Raw genomic sequence first — 25,484 nt, forward strand, 5'->3', positions numbered from 1 at the left:
TGAAACTTAGTTTTCAAGTGTGCAGGCAGTTTCATTTATTGGTCACTAAAAATCTATAATTAGGTTACAACCCAGTAGGTAAAATAATCATATATTTGGAAACATAAACAGGATGATCTGTGAACTTACTTATTGTTGATTACTGCTGATTTGGTCTGGAATTGTCTGGGTGCTGAGGCAAAAATGCACCTCCAAAATAGCTTATGAGATCCAAAAAATACATGTTCTTCGTTGTGTATATAAATTTGTGATTGTTTTCTAAAATAATTACTTTTGATTCCCAATTCCCTCTATAGTTACTAGCTTTTGTAATTATGTTTTTTCTCATTCAAATAATATCAATTTATACAGTTTATTTCCATATATTTTTGAAGATACCAGGAGTTTAAAGCCAATGGCAGTAATAAATCTGCTTGCAAAAATTTAATTTTATAAGATGAAATAAGAGTACTCAACTCGTGGATTTTTTTTTTTTTAATCTAGATCATTTGACAATCAACAATGAAGTGGGAAAACTTATGTACTAATGGGGGAAATAAAATATATTAAACTCAAATGAAAAACTAAATTTGCACTCTGTTTGAAATCCAGAGTAATGCAATTTGTGGTTGATTCACCCCAAATTTCACTTGGCTCTGAATTTATAATACCTCTTCATGAGATATTTAATACTGATCAAATTTGTTATACGTTGAAAAGGAAGTAAGTCCTAAACTCTACTGGAAATCTCATTTTTAAGTTATTTCACTCTTAGCACTTTATGGAAATGTATTTTGAATATAATTCAACTATCTTGGAAACGAATTGACCTTTTCAATCAATTCCCAGATACCCAACTTTTGCCAGTTAAAACAAGTTCTGCAGATGTTAATGGCTCATGTCAATACTGGGAATGAATAGACAGAAAACACATCAGTGAATGTCTCTAGTGAGGACAACTGCCAGTCTCGAATCTCTCCTTTCAGTTTTTTGTGCTGATCAGGCGTGGGAGCAGAGGACTCATTGACTGTTTGTAAGCTGCTGTTTAATATGCAGAAATGCTCCATCAGGAAAATGTCTGTGAAGCTTTAACTGCCACGCCTCTGCTGGGACGTGAACTTAGCAAATAATACCAGGAGAGGCAGGTCTGAAGTTTCTGTGCTAATAAAGGAATAGTCTGGAACACTATGGGTTTTACAGATTATCTGCAAAAAGTGCTTTTCCCACTTGCTGTATTGCCGGGAATGTCACTATCTAGCTACTTCTCCATTGCCATAAATTACCACCAAACAAATAAATACATTTAGCAGGTGACTGTATAAAGCACTTTCTTATTATGGTGTCGGCCCAGCAGCAGCTCTAGGTATTCATTGCAATTACTGGCCCTTTGTAAAGAGATTTTTTTTGATTATTATTATTATTTCTCTGAGACATCTGACTTCTTTCTACCAAAATAAGATCTTTCAAATGATTGGTTGCGTCCAGGTTTTCTGGTAAGATCCGAAAACAATGTAGTGTTTCTAATTTCCAGAAGCTTTGATTAAAGTCGATGAGATGATATTTTCCTAGCACATCGTGCTGGGATGTGGATTTCCTATGAATTTAAATAATTTAGATACCTCCCCTGAGGGACCGACTCCGTAGTTTTGGTTGAGTCAAAGGAGGGACTTTTATGTGTTTATAGTACTGTAGGTGTTGTTTTATTTAGTGTGAGATAAGTTTCTAATATATCTTTTACCTACAAATCGCAGACTAACTGGTAGACTTCTTTACTGGTAAAGAACTTCTCTTTCTCCTTTAAAATATGTAAACTTAAATGCCATAATAGTGATGTGAAGGTGTGGGGTATTTTTTGGAAGGTTCTGCTCTTACCTAGTTATTTCTGCATTTTTTAAAAATTAGAATATTAACTTTTTAAAGTACAGAAAGAGAATTTCTAAATACATGTTCACATATCTTTCAGTAGGAAAAATAAAAAGGTAAAATTGTATTAAAATTTAATTCATGCATTTTTAAAATAAACTTTAAATGCAAACATGTTGGTTTATTTGCAAATTATTTGGAATTTGAAACTTTCTTAAATATTCATTGATTAAGGGAGGTTCATAAATTTCAAGCTCATAGTAGCATGTTTGTATCAGCACCTAATGTTATGTTCAAAGAAGCCAGGAGACCGTTCATTTTCACAAATGTTCACTCACACACAATAAATTTATTAACACAGATTTTCTCTTATTATATGTTAATGACAATTGCAAATGCATTTATAACTATAACCTTTGAGCCAGTTCATATCCATTAAACAAATTTGGTATACAGGTAGCTTTGGTTTTCTTCAAACTGACAAAGATTAGACTACATCTTTATAGACTAGTGAGGCCACAATTGAAAGTTTAAAAACTGATTCTGGGTGGTGAACACACAATGTGATATATAAATGACATATTACAGAATTGTACACTTGAAACCTATGTAACTTTACTAACCATTGTCACCCCAATAAACTTTAATAAAATTCCTTAGATTTTTGTGATAAGCTAAGAAATGGGAGAGCTTTTTAGTATGTAATACCACAGTAGATCACAGTGACCTGCAGAGAGAGCATTACTGTCACCCAGAGTATTACAAATATATATTTACATAATCCACATTTCACAAAGGCCAAATGTTAAAACAAAATAGCAAGCATTGAAGTCTGTTTTGCCAATTTGTGCATACTGACGCTTCTTAAAAAAAAAAAGTAAGGTCGGCTGCACCACCCTAAGGAATAAACTTAAGTTCACATGAACATGCTAAGTTCTTTGAAAATCTACATGCACAAATGAATGATCTGGCTCCTTGTTTAAGGTAAATGTTCAGTTTTTTTTTTCTGTAAATATACGTGTCAAAGTAAGCAACATTTTCAGATTTGACTCCAATTGTATGGTTTGTTATTGTTGTTGCTAATATGTGTTACAACCCTAACACAATTTGAACTTATTTTTCATGTGCTATCGCTACTTTGTTTTCTTTTTCATCTCACGAAGTAGACATTCCTTTTTATCTATGCTCAATCATTCCTTTCCACTATAAAAAGGAAAAAGATCAATGTGGGTACAGAGACTGTTCATATGGGGGCCAGCCTGGGTACATATTGATAAATGGTGAATTTGTAGCAATTCATGCTTCCATAATGAGGTGAAATGAAACGTGAAGTGTAGCAAAGTCCCTGCAACTCCGATTCAAAAATTCACTTGACCGGCATGTCAAGCCTGCTTTCCTTTAACAGGTTTTTTTGTTGTTTTTATGTTTTGGTTTTGTGTTTGTGTTTATGTAATCTCATTGCTGGACTAGACTTTTTACTCTTACAGATCAACATGATTTTAATTACAGTTTGGGTCTGCTTTTTAAAAATAATGTGGGTGTTATAGATTTACCAATATTCACTTTAACTTTCCATTTAACTTAAACATGTTGGAGAAAATTTCTCTATTTGCCCCTTAATATTGTATTCAAAGTTAAGGTTTCTGTTTTTAACAGAATTGCAAAATATGTAAGAATATTATGCCCAATTAGTTAAAGGTTTGTTTTTATCAATGCATAAATTTGTTACAAAACATTTTAATATATAAATTCATATTCTGATGGCTGTAATTATCATGAACTATAAAAAAAAATTCATATACTTTGACCCATTCATTCTACTCCTAAGAATTCATCCTTAAAGGGGGGAGGGCCACAGAAAATTTTTGGAGGTGATAGATATGTCTATTATCTTGATTATAGAAATGGTTTCATGGGTGTGCACGTATATGTTCAAACTTACCAAATTATATACGTTAAATGTGTACAGTTTTTTGTATATCAGTTATATCTCAATAAAGCTGTCTTTTACAAACAAAGAATTCATTCTAAAGAAAGAAATGCGTAGGACTTCTGTACAAGAATATTCAGTTCAGAATTATATATAATAGCAAAAACTAGAGGCAAGCTAAATATCCAGAAATAGTTATAGCTGCCCTGTAGAGGTTATACATTCATTAACATTGTTTTAAAGGATATGTAACAACTTAAGAAAATGTTTATTACATGATTTTAAGAGGGAGAGGAGCAGGACATAATACTATATTCAGGTTTCCAGTTAGGTAAATTTATGAATGTGTATAAATGAGCTATATGAATACAACTAACGCAGAAGAAAATAACTGGTGATTATATTATTACAGGAAAGTATTTTATTTTCTAAATAAGCATTTGTCATTTTATAGTAAAAACAATAATATTTAGATAACTATCCAGAGATATTTTAAAAGGGAATTAAAGTTCTAAATATTTAATGGCATAAAATATATTCCCTGAACTGCCTTTTAGAAAACAAGGTTATACTTATTGTTTTTAAATCAATGATTGCCTGTTATATAGTTCTTGTTTTGATTCAGCAAGTGGAACCGATTTTGGCTTAAATAACAAATATCTATGAAAGCGCCCCTTCTAATGAAAAAGTAAATCAAAGAAATACCATTTTTAAGAGAGTCATGAAAATATGTTAATGCTGCTGCCATGCAGTGGTTGAGTACACAACAATTTCTATGCATTTAATATTTTTTGTGTTCTAATTTGGGGGGTTTTGGGTTGTTTTCTTCCTAGATCTGGTTTGCCTTTGTTAATGGCTTTTCTGGACAGATCCTCTTTGAGAGATGGTGTATAGGTCTTTATAATGTGGTAAGTTTAGGACATTTGGTTATTCCTATTTTATTGAATACTTTGAGATAATGGTTCACCCTGTCTTTGGCTGCTTGGTATAACGATCACTTTGTGCGCTTCAGATGTTTACGGCAATGCCTCCCTTAACTCTCGGAATATTTGAGAGATCATGCAGAAAAGAGAACATGTTGAAATATCCTGAATTATACAAAACATCTCAGAACGCCTTGGACTTCAACACCAAGGTAGGGTCTGCTGTCCTGGCACACATCTGGGGGCTTGCTTTACTGCTGTAATTACTTGGGGCACCCGGTCTTCCAAAGCCAAGGGAACAACCCAAAATGCCAACCATGGCAAGTCAGGTTTGCCTAAGGTTCTGATATGAACTGAGAAGGTTTTTTGTTTGTTTTGTTATACAATTAAAATGTAACCCTGATTCACTGGGATTTGCCAAGCAGCAGTAAACTGGGTCTGGCAGACAGAGGCAAGTGTCCTTTCAGCCCTCTGACCTTCTGTCTGCAGTGTCTAGGGAAGTGCTCACTCCTCACAGGGGTTACCCATCCAGGACTGACAAGGGAAGGGAAGGTGGTGAGCGTTGACCATTCTTTTTTTTTTTTTTAAAGTAATTGCGGTTTTTGCAATTATTTTTAACCTTTTAAACTGCAATTACTGTTTCTGTTTTTTTGTTTTTTTGTGTTTTTTTTTTAATGTTATTGGAGGACAGTGTGGTTTTCCAGGGCCCATCAGCTCCAAGTCGTTGTCCTTCAATCTACTTGTGGAGGGCACAGCTCACTGGCCCATGTGGGAATCAAACCAGCAACCTTGTTGTTCAGAGCTCACGCTGTAACCAACTGAGCCATCCGGCCGCCCCAACATAGCATTCTTTGCTAATTTTCTGTTCTGTGAAATAACTTTGTCCTCATTACAATATTAGCTTGTTTGTATCGAGCATTAAAATAATGGTCTCTGGGAAATAACTCAGTCATAATATTCAGTATTTCAAAGCCATAAAATTTAAAATACAAAATAAGATATCCAATATTTTATCTAAAATCATATTCTGGCTTTATGCCTGTATAGCACACCATGGACTATTGTCATCTCTTGTGACCCATGATTAATTCATCCCAACAACAAAAACATCTCATCTTCTGCATAGTTTACTTCCCTGCAAGTATATATTCTAAAATGTTTCCACTGGTATTTTCTAGTAATTCAAGATTTTATTTAGTGTGAGGAAAAAATTTTTTTAATTTTATAACAGTCAAGGTAGACGCCATTTTGAAACTATAATAAAAGTAATATAATAATACACCTTCACAGAATTTTTTCCCATTTCATATAGTACATGCTCATTAGCATAGTACTAGCAATCAGACATAACGTATATTCTGTGTTTTCAATTTAGGACAGTTAATGTAGGATATTTAAAATATTTCTTAATTTTTCGAAAGCTCTCGAATTCATTATTCTCAGTGTACCAGTAGAATAAACTGAAACCGGTTTCAGCTGCCCAACCTCACACTATAAGTGACAGTGCTGTGTTTATAGCCAGGCTGTTTTTCATCTTCTGAGACTAGGTCTTTATGAATGCCCTGTGTGCTCATCCAGGTGTGCACATGCATACACCTTGATGGCATTGTTTTAAATAACTGAATTTGGTTGGTTAAAAAAAAACCAAAAACTGAGGCGTTCTTAGACTTAAACCATTGGTTTTGAAAAGTATTTTTAGTGGTCTCTTAAAACTGTTGCTATTTATGATATGAAATGTCCAGGCTTTTATTTTTGAATGATTTATTTTTGGAATTTTTAGACTTTTTTTATGATAGCCAGTTTGTATTAAATTCCACCTCCTTGCCATGTGTTTCATTACCTATGGTGGATATTTTCAAGTGCTAGAAAGACACAGTCAGAGCAGATGCAATGGACTATGAGCTCTTGTTTCCCTGAAAATGTGATCTGAGAGCTAGGAAAATTCCAAACATCCTGGCATACTGATCATAATCCTCACTGACCTAAACCGTTGTCATCAGCCTCAGCCACAGCTCCCCAAACTACTGTAGCTCAGCTCTGCGGTGCTCTAGAGAGTTAACTTTGCAGCCACAAGCTTATAAACACAAATTGATTCTCACCAGATTACTCAAAAGCATTCCTGGAAAGTCACATCCTTTCATGCCTTTTGCACGAGGCAACTTAGACACAGGGCTGTGGCCAGGGAAAAGGTGTAGCAAGTACTACATAGTTTTAATGTGGATGCATCATTCCTTTGCTATTCTTTTGTTGTTTATAAAGTATTTCATTATCTGCAGAGCCCATGCATTTCAAAAAGTCATCAGATCAACCCAAATAGATTATGCAATTTCTGTATCCATTTATTTCTATCTCCATGAGTTGCCCACCATTTTTTAATAGGGTTATGGATTTCTCTAATGATTTCAGTGAAAATTCTTTGATTAAATCCCACATAAGTGTTTTAAAATTCAGGGACAAATGGCTACAAAATGCATAGTTGTATACACAGTAGTTGCTGTGGGTCACCAGTGAAGAAGCATTGTTACCCTGAATGATGTTGATTACGTTTGTTATGGTAAAAAGGGTCGGAGGTTCTGAGGTCATGACAGGGGTTAAAGGATTAGCATGTGACAATAAGTAGCGGTCAGGAAAATGGAAAAGTAGAACTAATTTTTCTTGCACCCACCTGTGCTTTCTGTCAAATAAAAACTTGTGGTAATGACATAGTGAGGAGAAGAGACAAAGGTTAATGAGTAACACAAGTTCAAATGTGTAATGTATTGGAGCGTAAATTGGATCATACAATCCAGTGTGACTGTGTGAACTAACAAAGGAGATTGAGATCACGGTGGAAAATTTTGGGAGGCAGGCAACTTAATTTCTGTTGTTTGAACAGCTTAAAACTATTAATACATGGCAATTTTATTTAGTATAAGTTTTGTTTGCAAGAAGCACTTCTAAGTGGCAAAACTTCAATTGTTCACAAGGCCATAAGAATTTTGAACGGTTTTTCTATAACTTAATCTTTCATATCCGTGTTACAAAGAAAGAACAGTGATACTTTCTCTCTTGTTCTTAAAATACAATTGACGTAGAAAGTAATAACTATTAAATGATGTTATAATTGTAAGAAGTTTGATGTTGACAGGTGTTAAAAACTGTGAAAGCCTTTTATAAATTCAGTTATATTGGCAGTGCTTTAGGAATTATACAATTAAAATGTAATGCCTGCTAGTTTTAGTATATAATTTATATGTACTATATATAAATTTATGTAAACCTATATATATATGAGAGAGAATGTGAATACATTATATCCTTACCATTGAAAAGTTTACAGTTGTATTGCACATGGGAAAGAAAAAGTAGAAATCTCACCAAATTACCATCTTTTTAAAAGTCTCTTCTTCTGGAATTATGAAACTAGTACCACTTAAAGAATTTCAGGACCTGCATTTATTTTAAATTTTCTTTTGTTTTTCAGGCAGAAATTTAAACTTCTAATACTTGATTTTTAAAAAGTAGAAAAAATTTCAGTGAAGCTGAAAAAACATTTTGAGAAACATAAAAATAAATAAATGACCCATGAAGGTCTAAGTGGCAGAAAGTGTCTGTCAGTTCTATTAATTCACAGTGGTGGCCCGACAGAGACACGTTTTGTGAATCTAACTCACAGATAAAAAGAAAGGTCAGAGTTCACAGAGCTAGTTTATCGCAAATGGTTCTCATGGATTTTTGTTTTCCCTCAGGTTTTCTGGGTTCATTGTTTAAATGGCCTCTTCCACTCAGTTATTCTGTTTTGGTTTCCACTAAAAGCCCTTCAGTATGGTAAGTAGAAAGGATATGAATGCTAAGAGATGACTTTTTACTTTTTTAGAAAAATAACTCATTGTTAATATATGTTAAAAATTACAGCAGTGTTTCATTATGGTATTTTCCTTAGCCTAAAATACATACATCCAAAAGTCGTACACACTTTAAAGATTTTTATTATTCCTTTGGGAGCAAAGTGATTTAATATATGCAAAGCCTTTCTTCTCTATTCTCATGTTTTCCCAACTTGCAGAGAGTTAAATTTTAGGGCTCTTTTTGTTCTCTGTTGATGTATAGTTTGAAGACAATACTGCTAATATTTTATGTAGTCTATTTATTATACCTATGAGGCTTGTGTCAAGCTCTTTATACTGAACCTTATCAGACATGCTAGTATTCTCAAGTATACTTGAGCCGATGTCTTGAATGAGAGTTTTAATATGTTTTTATGTTCATGGTGGAGTGTAAGCTTTTTCTCTTCTTGTTTTGTGGGAGTGATGTTATTCTGTCAGTTTCGAGAGATAGGATCATAGTGAATTTCCTATACACATAAAAATGATTTAGTAACCACATTAGAGGAGATTTCTGTGATGCCTGAGCTGGTGCTGCAGTATCCAGGAGCAGACCTTACCTTGAGGTCCTGAGGAAGACAGCTGGCTGGTCAGTGCCTCTGCTCCCAAACGACAGTAATTAAAAACACAACACACCCCTCCACCCGAGGATTTGTCTGTCAGTCCTTTGGAAGTGTAGGCCGTACCTCGGTGACTATGAGTTCCTGATTGCCAACAGCAGAGAGTCCTGTCCATCCCTTCCTGGCCCCTACAGTCTCCTCAGGTAGCCAGCGTGATCCATATAAAACATATATTAGACCAGGTGCCTCTCTCCTCAAAAACCCACAGAATTCTATCACATTTGGAACAGAATCCACGGCCCCAGCCTTGGCTGACTCCTCCACCTAATTTTTTCCGCCACTTTCCCCTTCAGCCTGCCTCCTGCCAGCCTCCGTGCGGTTTCCTCATTCTCCACCCAGATATGCCAGTGGGCTGTCTCCCTCACTCCCTCAGGTCTATGCTCAGAGAGGCCCTCTCTCATCACTCTTACCCGAAAGAGCCACCAACACTGCCCCCTCAGTTCCTGTCACTCTATCCCCTTGGTCATCGTGTATCTTCTTCATGGTACTTGCCTGTCAAGGTGTGATATATGTGCTTATTTTTTTATAGTCTTTCTCCTCTGTTAGAATCAAAGCTCCAGGAAGTCAGGAAACTGTCAGTTTAACTCACTGTTGTATTTACAGTACTTAGAACAGAGCCTAGCTCATTGTAGGCACTCGGTAAACTGTCGATGAATTAACGGGAGCGTGCTGTGTGAAGGGGGTGAGTGAGTGTTAAGAGAAGGAAGTGGTTTCATGTCCTAGTTAGAGATTTTTATTTCATGTCTTTATTAATTGCTTTGCCAGTACAACAGTAAATACTTCTCATTTTTTCGGCCATGGAAATGAGTGTGGTGAGAAATCTAATTAAAATAAAAAATATTGATCCAGCAGGCTAGGAAAACCAAAATGGGATTTTTTTTTCTTAGACATAATTCACGTACCATAAACTTCTTTTAAAATCACGGGAGTCAGTGGTTTTTAGTATATTCACAGAACTACGCAAACATCACCACTGTCTACTAATGCCAGAACATTTTCGTCACTCCATAAAGAAAACCCCACACCCATTAGCAGTCACTCTCCATTTCTCTCCACCTTCCCCCGAGTCCCTGGCACCACTGATTTTTGTCTCTGGATTTGCTTATTCAGGACATTTCATATAAATGGAATTACGTAATGTGTGACCTTGGTTCATCCATATTGTAGCATGAATCAGCACTTCAATTCTTTTTTATGGCTGAGTAATATTCCATTGTATGGCTATACCACATTTTGTTTATTCGTTCATCAGTTAATGCATATTTGCATTGTTTCCACTTTTAGAAGCCATGAGATATTGAAATCCAGTGTATAATTCAGGATACCTTGACCTTAGACAAATTCTCCAGGCAATTTTTCAAAATGCAAAATCAGTATAGGTTTGAAAGATGAGACATGTCCATCTGTTAAACTGCTATTTCAACATTCCAACATTCTATTTTCCATTAGAAAATAGAAATTTAATATCAAAAGTAGTTCAAACCAAATAGCATCGCAAACCCCCTAATAATGACAGATCTTGAAAGGAATTCCCAAATAACTCTAGCTCCTGGAGAGCAGATCCTAAGTGTCTTTTGTGTTTGCCGGGTAACTGCCCAAGCCAACCAGCTTCAGCAGTTCACAAGGGGTCTGCCTGTGGAACCCAAATCTAGCCAAGTCCGAACACCTCATGCTGTCTCTTCTTATGAGATGAATGACATGCAGCATAAATTGCATTTTTAACATTCTCATGTTGAGGATTTTGTCAGGGATTTTTTTTTGCCTTGTTTTTTATTTTTAAAGAAGGAGGAGGTTTTTGTTTTTGTATTTTAGCTTTTGAAAAAATGAAGTACAGGAGAAATATAAACATGCTTTATAATACATTGCTAAATATTCATTTATTCACTTACTTCAGCAGTTCTCGAAGTATGGTCTATAGAAACCTGGGAATACCAAAGACCTTTGGAGGGGGTCCATGAAGTCAAAATTTAACAGTTTCAACCGTTTTATAATATTTTCAAGACATTATGTATCGGTTTCACTGCTGATACAAAAGCAATAGTGGGTAAAATTGCTGGTACCTTGGCACAACAGTAATAGCACTGTACTAGCAGATATTATTTTCTACACTGCCATGCACTCGTAGTAAAAAGCCACCAAAAAAGCCAGTTTCACTTAAGAATACCCTTGAAGAAGCGGTGAAACTAATACTTTCATTAGATCTCAAAACTTGGTACGTATCTTATTAATATTCTGTGTGACAGAATGGAAAGTATGTATAAAGCACGTGTGCGGCAAACCAAAATGCAGCAGCGGATTGTCTGAGTTGTGAGCTAAACCAGCTACTTTCATGCGGTTACAGAAAATGATCCATTCAAAGTGCAAAGGGGACCAGGGCATTTTAATGTAATCGATTACCAAAATTCCACGCTGCAACTAACCTTTAAGAAACTACCTCTACCTCTTTACAAAACTACCTGATGAATTTTGATATAGTATCAAAGAATACCCAGTTATTGGAAACGATTGTTCAAATACTCCTTTCCATTATAACTCCATTTCACTGTGAAGTTAGAGTTCCCTCATATATTTCAACCAAAAAAAAGAGAATAACCTGGCTTCCTTCCATTAAGCCAAATATTAAAGAGATTGTAAAATGTAAAACAATGCCTATTTTCTCATTTTTTTCATTTTGGAAAATAGTTATTTTTCATAAAATTTGTTAATATTACCATTTATTGAGTTTGTTACTATTTTTTTTAAGTAAATCGATACGTATTTTTAAATTTTCTATCTTTATTTCTAATTTGGTAAATATTAATAGATAGAAACCATATAAACAAAAGCTTTTGGGGATCCTCAGTAATTTTTTAGACTGTAAAGAGTCCAGAGACCAGAAAATATGAGAATAAATGATTCCCCTGAATCACCCAAATGCTAAACCTGACAAACCCAACAACAGGCTCTTATTTTTTTCCTCAGTGTGATCTTGGAATGAATCTCCGTCTTCCATATGATGACCCAATGGTGATTAGAAGGCTTAGTTGATTATTAAAAGGCATAGTTGATTATGATTGTTTTCGCTTACATTGGCCAAGGGAGCTAACCAATATGCCACATAGCAGAAGCATGCAAGTTAGGAAGTAATCGGCATATTTTCAGTTATTTTATAGATTTCTGAGTTTGTTAATTTTGTTATATGGAACGTCACAGATTAATTGCAGACGTTTAGAAGTTTGTCCACAACATGCCCACAAAACGTAGATAGCACTTCAAATCCTATACCCATCCTCATGGAATAACCCCATGGAGAAAAGTGGTCTCTGAGGTGGCATGACTCACTTAAGCAGCCCTTCCTGGCTACTTTTACCTGAACACTTTAGAGAAGGAAGGGTCACACTTTGGAACATCTGCCATGTGCCAATCCGCCATGCTTGGTTCTTTACATATGTAATCTCATTTTAACCTAAAAGCCCCTACACGGTAGGGAGTTTCACTCCGTGTTTTAAGTGAAGAAACTGAGTTCCATAGAGATTGATTACAAATTATCCAAGATGACACATCTGGTAACAGAACCAGACCTTGTCTACATCCCCAAAGCTCACCCGACTCTCTTTTTCTCTTCATACCAGCACCATTCTCCCTGACTCATCCCATACTGTATTCTAACATATTTTGTCCTTACTTATTAATTAGGCTTTGAATAAATATTGTTGAATATGTGCATAAACAAAATGTTGTATTACACATACAATGAGTTTAAAATTTTTCATCGATATCAATAATTTAGTTATTCAGTGTTTTGTTTTTTTCCATTTTTTTAAAATCTGTATTTTATTTTTTTTAAATCAGTGATTTTTGCTTGTTAACTACAACTTCCTTCATCTAAAACCATGGTTATTAGGCATTACTAGAATAACAAAATGCCTTAATCTATACTCCTAAATTCAGCTAGATCCTCAATGAGCCATGGGCCTGGAATCATATGGTCTTCCTCAGCTCCCTGTGAGTTGCTCTTATGAATCCTTCTTGGTCCAATGCCAACAACTTTATTAAGAGATAGTAAGACTGCTCCCTAAAATCCTCATCTATATTGTTAACAGAGTTCTTTACTAAGGGTTCAGAAGGCCTTCTCCTGTCTCAATGCTCATAGTATTAAGCTTTGCTTGAACAATTAGTTTAATTTCTTTTTTTTTTTATTTCATGGATCCTGAGAATTGCTTAACAAGTCAGGTTTCCTTCTTCATGCTGGCTATTGGAAATTTTTTTTTAATCTATGACCTATATTTATAGCAACTTTGTGAGACTTCTTACAGTATTTTTATTTTATTTTTTTTAGTTTTATTTCTGGCTCCATTGCTTCCCCATCTTTTGCTCACTACTTTTAAGTTGATTTATCTTTGAAAACATTCTGCAAGAACCTCATTTATTTTCTTTTCTAACAAGCCTCTCTTCTTTTCATGCAGGTACTGTATTTGGAAATGGAAAAACCTCCGATTATCTGCTGTTGGGAAACTTTGTTTACACTGTGAGTACAGGACGTTTGACTGGTTTACATATAAAACCGAATCCTTTCATATGTGCTCAGTGCTCGTTTTATTTTCAAATTTAAATGCGTGCATTTCTGGATTTAAGGGTTGGTTACACTTCCCTTTAAAAAATGAAATGAGATGTTTGGATTAGTAAGAGATTACTTTCTATTAGGTTATTAAACTGTCATTTAGGTTCACTGACTTTATAGGACTTCGGTTGCTATTATTTTCAATATTCCCTCTTGACTCTTATTACCTCCCATTTGCCCTTTTTCTCTTCCTTATCTCTTTTTCCTCAGTTTTTTGTTTTGTTTTGTTTTGTTTTGTTTGTTGGTTTGTTTGTTGCTGCCCTTGTTAATACTATTTTGCTTTTCTAAATTTATGGCAAATATTATAGTATTCTTGAGTGTTTAACCAGTAATTGTTCTAGAGTCTCATGTTAACTAAAATGGGAGAGAAATCTCCATGCTTTGGGTATGTTTTCACCCACACAAGGTGTGGAACCCATAGACTTAAGTAAGTATGCCAAATGCTAGAGGATACACAGATGAGTACAAGCCCATTCCTGCCATAAAGAGCCAAAAAATGTTTTAAAACCATTTTCCCCTTAAAATTCAAAAGCACTACTTGAATGTGAATCCCCAATGTTACACAATTGGTATCTGCTAAAAACTTACTCTAACCTTCAGCTCCGAATGGTCAAACCAATGTTCTTTCCTCTCTGCTCTTGTGTCCCCTCTGTGATCTTTGAATGTGGGCAGCGTGCTGTTCTCAATACTAAATAGCCATGGGTATGGCAGACTCAGTTGGTGGAAAAAATATAATAGGATGTTTAAATGTCAAGTGTTTAAATAACTGAGTGATAAGCTATTAAGTAATAGAGGGATTAAGGTTTTGGCAAATCCAGGGGTCTCCTTTCCATTGACATCAACCCCCTGAAGTAGTAAGAAAAAGGAAAAGTATGTTCTAGGGGGCTGGTGATTTGTTCTCACACAACGTGAGTGCAAAACAGAAATAAGTAAATACCTGATAGAGTAAGTTTAAAACTTAATCAATCTGTATCATGGATGTTTCCTAGGGACACATTAAAGTACACAGGTCTTAAGAGGGAGTTTTTCTTTAATTTTATGTCAAACTATATCTCTTACTTTAGAACTTTTTATATCACTTAAGTTATTAATATTTACATTTTAATGAGAGTTTTATTTCTACAGATATTAATCCTAAATTGCCATGGGATATCCTGCTGAGAAAGCCCAAATGCTTCACTTTACCTAACTTTATGACCCCTCTGGGAAGCATCTAAGCAAATACGAATATTTAAAACGCTTGAAAATGCCTGAAAGTGCAACTAGGCATTTGAAGCATTTATTGATGACCAGTGCTAGGCAGATGTCACACTTCCGTCACAGCAAACTATTGAAAGTGGCCAGCGTTCTCTAGGCTACTAACAATGTTTAAAATTTTATTAATTCTAAATAGATGATAATAGATAACAGTGCAGTGTTCAGCACTGTTCTTAATGTTTCGTACTCAAACCCCAATGAGGTAGGTGTGTTTTATCGTTTATAGATAAAGTTTATAGATGAAGGAGCTGAGACTCAGAGATGTCAAGGAACTTGCCTTGTTCCTTAACCAAAACAGCTAATAAATGATGGAATCTTGAGCACAAATAGTCTGACTTCAGGCCAAGTCCATTTAACCATGATGTTGCCCCATGGAAACCACAGGGCAGTTCATTAAACCTGGTTCCCTTCCTTCAGAATTCGTAGCATAGTCCCCGATGATGAGGGGTGTAGATATCACATAATTATCTCTGACATTCTGCGCTGCATGGTTTCAAGTCAATAGTTACAGAGTAAGAGTTTAGATTTCCAAATATCCAGTTGTATTACTTTTAGAATGTATCTTTAAAATTCAGGAAATGGGGGCTTTAAGTATTGAAGATGATTTCAAATTAAAGCAAGGTTGAAAACCCAAGTTACTGCAGATGTATATTCTCCATCACTGTTCATGAATTGTACGAGAAGCAGGCAGACACCTGCTCAGGCATCTCATGGAGAGACTGTGCTGTGAGGTGGGAAGAGGCAGGGAAGGAAGACGCGCTGTGATGTTTCTGATGGGCGTTGAGGTTGGTCACGGTCAAACTGTTGAGCCACCCGGCTCATTCCCTGGATTCTTTGCTTGTTGGACATACAAGCCAAGCTGTGAGAAATCTACTGGTCCGACCATGTACTTCTGAGATACTTGTTCTTTATAAATCTCACTTTCAATCATGTGATAAACTATCCTATTTATCTAAAAGAATAACATCTCCCCTTCTGTTTTAGTTTGTAGTGATAACTGTGTGTTTGAAAGCTGGATTGGAGACATCATACTGGACATGGGTAAGAGTATCTCTCATCGCAACCAAGAAATAGCACATTTACTTATGCATGATTGTTCATTTGTTTGTAGTTTTTCATTCTAAAAAAATGAATGAGTTTTTTAGACTCATTCATTTTACATTCTAACTTTATACATCCCTTAACCCTAGAGCTCCAGGTTGTAAATTGTTGGGGACTCAGGGATGGAAGGATGAGAACCAGGGATTCTAGTTTGGAAACATTGACTGAAACAAACAAATAAGTTTGTTTACCACAGACTTCACAGAGCCTTTAATATATGATCGTATATTGTGAATATCACAGGAAGGGGGGAGGCTTTTATACTTACTAATGAGGAATCTTTTTTTTAGTAGTGTGTGTCACAAGACTGGCATTTGGCAGAAAACCCATTGCAAAATGATTCTGAAGACAAGTAATATTTGCAAAAGATTTGCCCTCAGACATTTGTAAATATCCAATATGGATAAAACAAGTTCCACTTTAGATACCTTAGTTTTTAGATATATTCACATCCAGGTAGAGAGACCTAGTTAACAAAAAGAAAAGAAAGAAAGAAAGAAAAAGAAAATTAAAGTTTGATGGTCAGAGGAAAGATTGGCATAAGAAATATGGATTTGACTGTCATGGGTACACAAATAGTATTGACACAAGTGTCTAACACCTTTCAGCAAGAGCACACAGAGCAAAAGTCAAGGAGCCTTAAAGATGGTAGGAGGTGGGGGGGAGAAGAGTAGGAGAACCCACCAAAGGAGGTAGAGAAAGAGCAGTTCCAAATGCCAGTACCACAAACATCGTAACTGTTGTGGAACAAGATTAGCCTTTAATGAACGATACAGTTAAAACACACATGCACACACACACACAATTATTTAGAAATTCCCATAGATAATATTTTATGGATGTAGTAAGAAATTAATAAGGGAGTTTGTGAAAGTGCTATTAGTGTTTGTGTACTCGGTGTACCTAAAAGTCTTTTGACTCCAATTCCCTTCTTTCACAGTTCAGCCACATAGCGATTTGGGGCAGCATCGCACTGTGGGTGGTCTTTTTTGGAATCTACTCATCTCTGTGGCCTGCTGTTCCGATGGCCCCTGATATGTCAGGAGAGGTAATGTGTCCTAATAACTCATGGTCCAACAAAGCTTAAAAATTGGTATTCATTAATGAACCTGAATTGTGTGGCTTGGATTTGTACGAAAATAGCATTTGACCATTTAAAAGCTATTTTTAAATTCCACAGTTGTAAGCAATAAATCTTGAGAGAATATTTTAAACTTGGACATTTTACTTAAATCTGACTTATCCTTTCATAAACATAACAGGGAAAATAAAATATGGTTGTCAGGAGCTTGAATCATGTTAAGAATATCCATATAGAAAATTCCATTTTAAAATTAGCACATAAATCACAAATACATTTTGGATGAGAGATTTGAGGAAATGGGGAGCTTATGTCTTTGGGACAGTCTATCATTTCTTCTGTTATCTCTTATTCTAAAGAAAAGTCTACTGCCACTAGATTAAATGCACTTTTAGAGTTGTCTTAATGACATCAGTTTGGTTTTCATTTTGAAAGAGTTAGGGCATCTGACATTTCAGCCTTATCATAGTCCATTTTCAATTCTGTCTTTCAGTTTCTTGTTACACTAGTAGGAATTGAGTTATTAGGTGTTCATGGGGGAATGTCACAAGATCTCCTTTCCTTCAGAAGAGATTCCAGCAGTAGGAGGGTTTATGATTTCAATTGCAGGAAATTTGACATAAAATGTATAAAAGAAAATGTGGAAAACATTTCAGGATTTCCTGTGACCTCACAGTAACTTGCAAATCAAGGTAATGTGAGCTCCGTTACAGTACATTGTTTTCCCATAGTCACAGGAAACTTCCAGTGGTTTCCATGTACTTGTTGCCCCTAAGTACTGCCTGAGTACCTTTCACTTTTGACAGTCTGGTTTATAGATCATTTTCATGAAATTTTATCTGACAGCATTCTGCTTTTTATAAATTAGCAGAATACATACACATTAAAACAAAATTTTGGTGTGTGGTTAAATTTATTAGAGAGAGGCATTATGTACTATTACAGCAAAACCAGACATTTGTATTAAAGAGCATATACTTCCTTCCACCAAAAGTAAAGGCTTCTTTTGAAACATGTTAGCTCTAAAAAGACTGTTAGACTGTTAGCTCTAAAAAATTTACAGCATGTATTTTGAGTAAAACAGAGAGAAAGCTGTGAATTCATCTACCTCTTACCTTGGTTTCTGAGTCCTTTTTTCCCGAAGCAATAAAATCAAAGGCTAATGTCTGATGATGCCACTTAGAAAAATCCAATTCTGTTCTTTACTTTTATTTCATATACTCTGTCTGATGGGCCCTGCTTTTCCCTAAGGTCAATTCCAACTTAATATCTTTTTCATTAGACCTCATTGTATCTCATTTCTTAATGTTTTATCTTGAAAATGAATAACAAAAGATTTTGAGATCCCAATAGTTTAAGCAACTATAGCCAACAGCTTTGATGACAAGAACAGAGTTTTTGACCACTTCTAGGACAAGTGTGAAATTTGATTGGCTTTTTGCCAACTGAATATAATTCTGCCCTTGCTCATAGAATTCCTGGTGTTACCTAAACACAAAACCTAATATCATCTCCTGAGATTTGCGGTGATGCCGTGTTTAATTCCAAGTGAAATGGATGTCAGCACTCCATCACGTTTCTGTTCCCTTCACATACAGTGAGAAGTGAGAACAGGGGTTCTTTTTCTTGTTGTTTTATTACTACTGATTCTTTGAATCTAATGTTTGAATAGTTTGTGCTCCATTGAAAATATGAAACTGGATTAATTTAGTGTGAGGTCTGACTAGCTTGTCCAAAATGTAAGTCTGTTTAATTTATTCAAAGAAAAGGATAATGCTTTTTAAATTTATGTAGTACTTTAGTGTTTGCCAAGCATTTTGATATATATGTGTGTGTGTGAATGAGCCTCACAACTCAAAAAAAAGACGATAACAAGAATGCCACTCAAATTCTCAATGACAGTCTGCATTTACTGTTTCCTGGGCACCAGGATAATAGATCCCAAAATATGTTAATAGTAATACTCAATTTTGTAACATTTTTGTTAGTAGAGAGTCACTAATTCTATTACAAACCAGTTAATTTCGGAAAGAAGTAACTACCCTTAGGTTTACATGTTTCTAATCTTAGAATTATATTTCAATCAAGAGTATAGCCAAATACATACATACCTATATATGTATATATATGAAAAATTCATTTATGTGCCAATGTTTATATCTTGTGTGTGTGTGTGCATGTGTGTGTATAAAATCTTGAATAAAATTTACTTATTCATCTGTTAATTTCATAGCAAAATACTGTTGTAATATATTATGTATTAGATATGTGTTATAGTATACCGTGTTACCCCGAAAATAAGACCTATCTTGACAGTCAGCTCTAATGCATCTTTTGGAGCAAAAATTAATATAAAACCCAGTCTTATTTTACTATAAGACCGGGTCTTTAATATAGTATAATTAATATAATATAATACCAGGTCTTATATTAATTTTTGCTCCAAAAGATGCATTAGAGCTGATTGTCTGGCTAGGTCTTATTTTTGGGGAAACACGGTATTACATACAGGTGTGCCAAAAAAATGTATACAAGTGGACACTTTGGTCAGCGTTGCTCAAGCAGTAGTTCGCCATAAATCAGAAGTGTCTGGACGCTGATGGTAACCACTTTGAGCACCTCTTGTAATTGCAGAAGTCAAACGTGACTTGTATTCACCTTTTGTTATCAGTATATATCGAGTATTAGAATTTTAACACAGTTTTCCTTTCTTAAAATGTGTGTACATTTTTTGGCACCCTCTGCATATTATTATATGTTCTCTATTGCAATGTATTATTGCCAATAATACCAGGATAAGTATAAATATTAGCATTCCTTTACTTGACATGTTGTGTTCCCGATAGAGCTTTGTGGGTTTTACTCATGGTCAGGTCAAGAGCCATTGGAGGAGTTTGAGATCTGACTTCTGTTTTCATAGCAGGACTGTAACTGCTGTGTTATGAACCATTTAGGAGGTCACTGCAGTAATCCATGCGACAAATCATGGTGGCTTGGGCCAGGAGGGTGGCAGTGGTGGAAGTGGTCCAATTCTGAATCTGTTTGGAAGGTAGAGCCCAGCCAATAGGATTTGCTGACAGACTGGATATGAGGAGTGAGAGGTGGACTTCATCGTGATGGCTGTGTGCACTGTTAGGATGTGCTTGTCCGCAACTCACTGGATCCTCACGGAAACTTGTTGTTGTAAACATTTTACAGATAAGAAAACAGAAATTGAGAAGTCAAGTACCTAGTCTGACATTCCACTAATACTCTGTGGCAGATATGACTTTGACTTAGACGTCTGGCCCGGAGCCTAAGGCAGCCCTACTCCCTTAAGCACTGTGCTATGCTGCTCTCTGATCATAGTTCTTGAGAGGAATCCGTGGTCTGTCATCTGGAAATTAGAAGTCTGAAGGGACTGTCACTCCCTGCAGGTACTGCAAGGACTAGTGTAAAAGAGGAAATCTCTGTTTTCCTGGCAGTACTGCCTCCTCCACCTTTCTTCTCTCTGTAGACATTTCAGTAGTCTTGCTCTTCTTCAGTCCATCCTCCACTTCCGAGCTACAGCAACCGTTCCTGAATGCTTACACCCCGTCTCGGGTGTCCTCTGCCCCTTCATTTCTTCACTCATTCACTCCTACATAACCGTGTTGGGCTAGTGCCCCATAAATAAGGGTTAAATAGATGATCATCCAGTAAAATTTTTTGCTTGTCTTTTGTGTTGAATAAACAAATGAGAAACAGTGAGGTAGAGATGACAGAGAACCAGGTTTCAGCTCAAATAGAACATCTTTCTAACATCTAGAGGTCCACAGGTCGCAGTTTCCAGCAGCTGCAGAACAGGATGCTGGTCGCATTTGATCGCCCATTTCTGTGCTGGTTGGCCATGAGTGATTCTTTTTTTTTTTTGTTTAAGGAGGGTGCAGCTCACAGTGGCCCATGCGGGGATCGAACTGGCAACCTTGGTGTTATTAACACCACATTCTAACCAACTAAGGTAACCAGTCACCCCCTCGAATGATTCTTAAACAGCCTCAATCGTCTACACCTCCGAGGTTGCCTGCCAGCACCTAAAATTCATATTCTCTCTGTGCTTCTCTTCACTGTTCTCCCCAGAGGAACATCTTAAATGTTGAAAGGGCACAGACTGTCTTACTCTAGTTAACGGGATCTCGGTGCAAATTATACACAAATTAGGCAACTTACAGGCACAGGTCTCGTGTGTCTATATTCAGTTGGATGCATATTCACACATAGATCTGGGTTTTATAGTCATTTCCAATTTATATTCTTGGTTTATCTTTGCCCCCCTATGAAGACAGAGTCATTTCTTTCAACATGTGCAAAGAAACTCCTTGCTCGCTAAGAGGGGAAGGGAAGGGCATCAACAAGTATTGTGTACCTACCATGTTCCTCAGGCACTGCGTTTGATCCCAGGCATTCCTTGTTTTAAATCCATGTCCCAAACCTTTGTGGTAAGCAAAGCAAGTGGCCCAGAGAATTCATCACAGGTTTTTTTGTGTGTGTTTTTTTCCCCAAATCACAATTGGTTTTCTCTAACATCCTGAGACACTAAATGCTTTGGGTGTGGGGGGAAGGCATTGCTATTCCTTTCTTCTTGCATTGATTTCCCTGACTTATCTGCAGTTTCCCAGGATACCCAGGGCCTAAGTTAGCCAGATATAAAAGTGTTCCCATCTCTTTTTAAAAAGTGCCCAGATTTTCAGTTCTCCCTTTTCAACACTCACTTAACTTCCTCAACATATCTATAGAAATTTCATCTCACTTCATATCCTAGCCTCTTGCCTCTTCTTAAATGCAATATTAGCATAATACCCATCGCGTTAAAAAATATATGCATGAAATTGGTACCCAACCATCCCACCTCCTCAGAGAACGTACAGTTGCCACTCAGATAATAACAGGGCCTCCTTACTGAGGGTCAGTCACTATCACAGCACTTTTCATGTCTGCACTCATTTAACAGTATGAGCATTTAATAGCAACACTGTGAGGTATGTGCCAGAATATATTTCACAGACACAGAGTGGTTAAATAATTTTTTCAAGGTCACACAGCTTGTAAGTATCTGAGCTGCGACTGGAACCCAGCCAGAATCTACCACCTTAACCATCATCCGCACTGTTCCCTTTCTTTTCCATTTCTTTTATCTTTTCATTCTCCTGCACTAAGGCTGTTCTCCCAGCCTTACCAACTTTTAAAGGTGTAGAGGCCTTTTAGTGTCAATGCCACCAGGCAAGATCCGTACTTCCATCTTGTGGGTACACTAAGCGGTCTGTTATCTGCATACAATATTTCTGTCTTCAGCAGTACTCAGCTACCATTATCACGGAGCAGGGATTTTTTTTCACACACTGAGTAGTTTCTTTCCCCCTTACTTCAGCACATTCTACATGCCTGAAGTTACCAGAAATCCACTCCCCAAATATCTCAGAGTTTAGTGCAGCTTTCAGTTACTCCAGCCATAGCCTGAGCAGCTTGTTCTCAGTTGGTGGGCAGGGTGTTCCCTTTTGGGAAGCATTCCTTCCTATAGTTCTGAGCTTTGTTTCCATTACAGTAATTCTACATCTCTACCCATAATAATGATTCAAATGGTAATGATTAGCAAGTGTCTCACTACCACAAATTATTGAAATATTTATCTATGAAAAAGGAATTCTGACGTGGGGTGGGGGTAGGGGAGTGGATTACACAAAGGTAGAAAATACAACGATCAGAAATTATGTCAGAAAGGAAAAGAAAGAGAAAATAGTATGACAAGCTTGGCTGCAACTTTAAATATGTTGCTGTCTTCCTCTCCTCTCACAAATATGGTTGTGATTTAAAAGGACTTTTTTTTTTTTCTTCAGCCGTGACTTGTATTTTTTCACACCAGTACAACAATTTATGGGGCAAGGTAGGCCCTGGGGAGAAGTGCAATGTTATATAAACATATGCTGGCCTGCTTTCCGACTTGTCCAGATTATGTTACTGGGTATTTTTTGCATTTCCAGAAGAAAATACGTTAGCCACTATGATTACTACGCCAGATTAAAAAATAAAAAGCCAGCTCCATCAAGGATCATTTCATATCGCGATTAATACTAGCAGCTCAGTATCGGCAAAACTTTTCCATTTATCGTGGCATTGCAGACACACACAGCAGAGTCCTCCCAAAAGCGCCATCTGGTTCTGCTCTCCCTGGCCTAAGGGATCTATAAAACTACTGAAGGAAATTGAAGTTAAGGAACGAGCATGTGTTTTACAGAATTTCAGATCTCTTGATTGAGGTTTGTAAAGTCTTTCTGAAAAACAATAAAAATCTTTGTTGAACCCTTTGGTGTCACCCCTGTAGGAAAGGTATTAATAAACCACATTAGTGATATGGTTTTCCTAAATTATGCTGTTACCCATTTTACCAACATAATAAATTACTTTACATATGAGGAATTTCCTGGTTAAAATAGTCCTTATTCATCTCTCAGCTTTTAATTACCTAGATAGCATGTGATAATTTATTGGTCACAAGACCAGCCCTTGCAGATGGGCGGGGTGGGGCCGCGTGATGAAACGCTGGAGTTTCATCCAAGATGACTGTGTTTAGCCAAGTGGCCTGGAGGGAGCAACTACCCTAAACTCTGTCAGATGTTCTTTAGTGAGCAGTGGTTGTGAGCCCATCCAGGAAAACGTGGTCACAGTTGTCATGCCTCTGACAGTAAATGAGGCAGGCAGACCGTCAGTTCTTAAGGCAGCTGGCTGCATAGCCACTTCCAAGCCCACTTTGTGCACAGACGCCTGCGTAGAAATACGGAATAGGAGAGAAAGACGTGGATATGGCAAATGTAATGGCCGATCAGGACACTTGCACACATTTTAAAGCTAAAGCTCTCTTTAGAGTCATGACAAGAGCCTCCATTGCTTTTTTTGTAAGCACTGCATCTTTTCCCATGATAACAGAGCGAATGTATGTGGAGTGTCTAATACTGTATGCCACGCTCTGCGTTAGACACTGGAGGATGTAGAGATGAACAGCATTGGTCTTTGCCCTTAAGGATCTCATTACTGATGAGACATTAAGGATCTCATCTTAATATCATAAATGAGAGTGATGCTGTGTGTACCCAAAGTGCCACGGTGGTGAACAAGGCACGGAAAGCTGAACAAAGCCTGCTCTTAGTATGGCGGAGCTTCGGCTGTTCTCTAGAGTCCATTCATTCTCATATTCATTCATTCCATAAATATGTATTGAGTGCTTAATCAGTGCTGGGTGCTGTGTGAAGGTAACGGATTAATTAGGCAGGATCTGCATTAGCATTCAGGTTGAGAGGACCAGAGAATAGGGAGGAGAAATGGTCACTAAATCAGCTAACAAATGACTAACTAATGAATGACTGAAGATAATTTCACAAGTGACAAGTGATGGGGAAAAAAAAAACAAACAGGGTGGTATGATATGTATTACAGGGACTGTAATAGGTGCTCCATGAAGGTCTTTTTGAAGAAGGGACAACTAAGCTGAAACTCAAACGATGTGGGGATAGACACCTGTTGTGTGAAGAACATTTCAGGGTTGCAGGAACAGCAGGGACTCATACTCTGAAGCAGGCCTGAGCCTGGCAAGTTCAAAGAATAAAAGACCAGCGTGGCTGGCACAGAGAGTGGGGAAGAGCTCTGTGAGATGGGCAGAGGGCAGGTCATCCCTCCAAGCTCAGCATTCTAGCTGGTAAGACCAGTACAGCTTATTTTTGACTTGTATGCTGGGGATTCGATCAGAAATGGGCATGAAGGAAACCATGAATGTCACGGTGTTATCTACTTCAGTAAAGCTCATAATTGGGCATAATTGTAGCATTCCATGAGACAGTAAGATAAAGGGAGTGTCCATGAACGGTCGAAAGCTGCTCTGTTCCAGGTTATCACTGAGCTTCCCTAGCATGTATCATCCAAAGCAAGTTATTGTGTATGGCATGTTTCTTTGTGTTTAAAAAAAAGTCACAAGACAGAAACTTATTTGTCTCTCACATAAAAGACGTGCAGTGGAGGCAGGCAATCCAGGACTCATGTGGCAGCTGTGCACTCATCAAAGGCCAGACTTCTTCGTCGTGCTGCACTGCCCACCTTCGTGTACTCCCTCGCAGCCCAAAATGGCTGCTTAAGTTCGAACCATTTACCAATGTTCCAGCCAGCAAGGAAAGGAAGAATTCTTTCTCTTTGAGGCTCTTTCCTAGATATTGCCTACCACATATCCACTTAGATTTCATCAGCCAAAGTTAGTCAGGTGACCA

General features: G+C 36.8%; 1 protein-coding gene across 7 annotated transcripts in view; it reads left to right on the top strand.

Moving 5' to 3' along the window:
• Nucleotides 1-25,484, top strand: part of ATP8A1 (ATPase phospholipid transporting 8A1) — a 214,387-nt gene that overhangs the window by 166,815 nt on the left and 22,088 nt on the right. For all 7 annotated transcript variants that reach the window (XM_033105824.1, XM_033105825.1, XM_033105822.1 and 4 more), the window contains 6 exons: nt 4,606-4,680; nt 4,785-4,907; nt 8,424-8,502; nt 13,624-13,685; nt 16,020-16,076; nt 17,077-17,184. In XM_033105824.1, coding sequence (XP_032961715.1) covers nt 4,606-4,680; nt 4,785-4,907; nt 8,424-8,502; nt 13,624-13,685; nt 16,020-16,076; nt 17,077-17,184 — 504 coding nt within the window. The remainder of the gene's footprint in view (nt 1-4,605; nt 4,681-4,784; nt 4,908-8,423; nt 8,503-13,623; nt 13,686-16,019; nt 16,077-17,076; nt 17,185-25,484) is intronic.

The sequence above is a fragment of the Rhinolophus ferrumequinum genome, chromosome 5 (assembly GCF_004115265.2).
Source record: "Rhinolophus ferrumequinum isolate MPI-CBG mRhiFer1 chromosome 5, mRhiFer1_v1.p, whole genome shotgun sequence".
Taxonomy (NCBI): Eukaryota; Metazoa; Chordata; class Mammalia; order Chiroptera; family Rhinolophidae; genus Rhinolophus; species Rhinolophus ferrumequinum.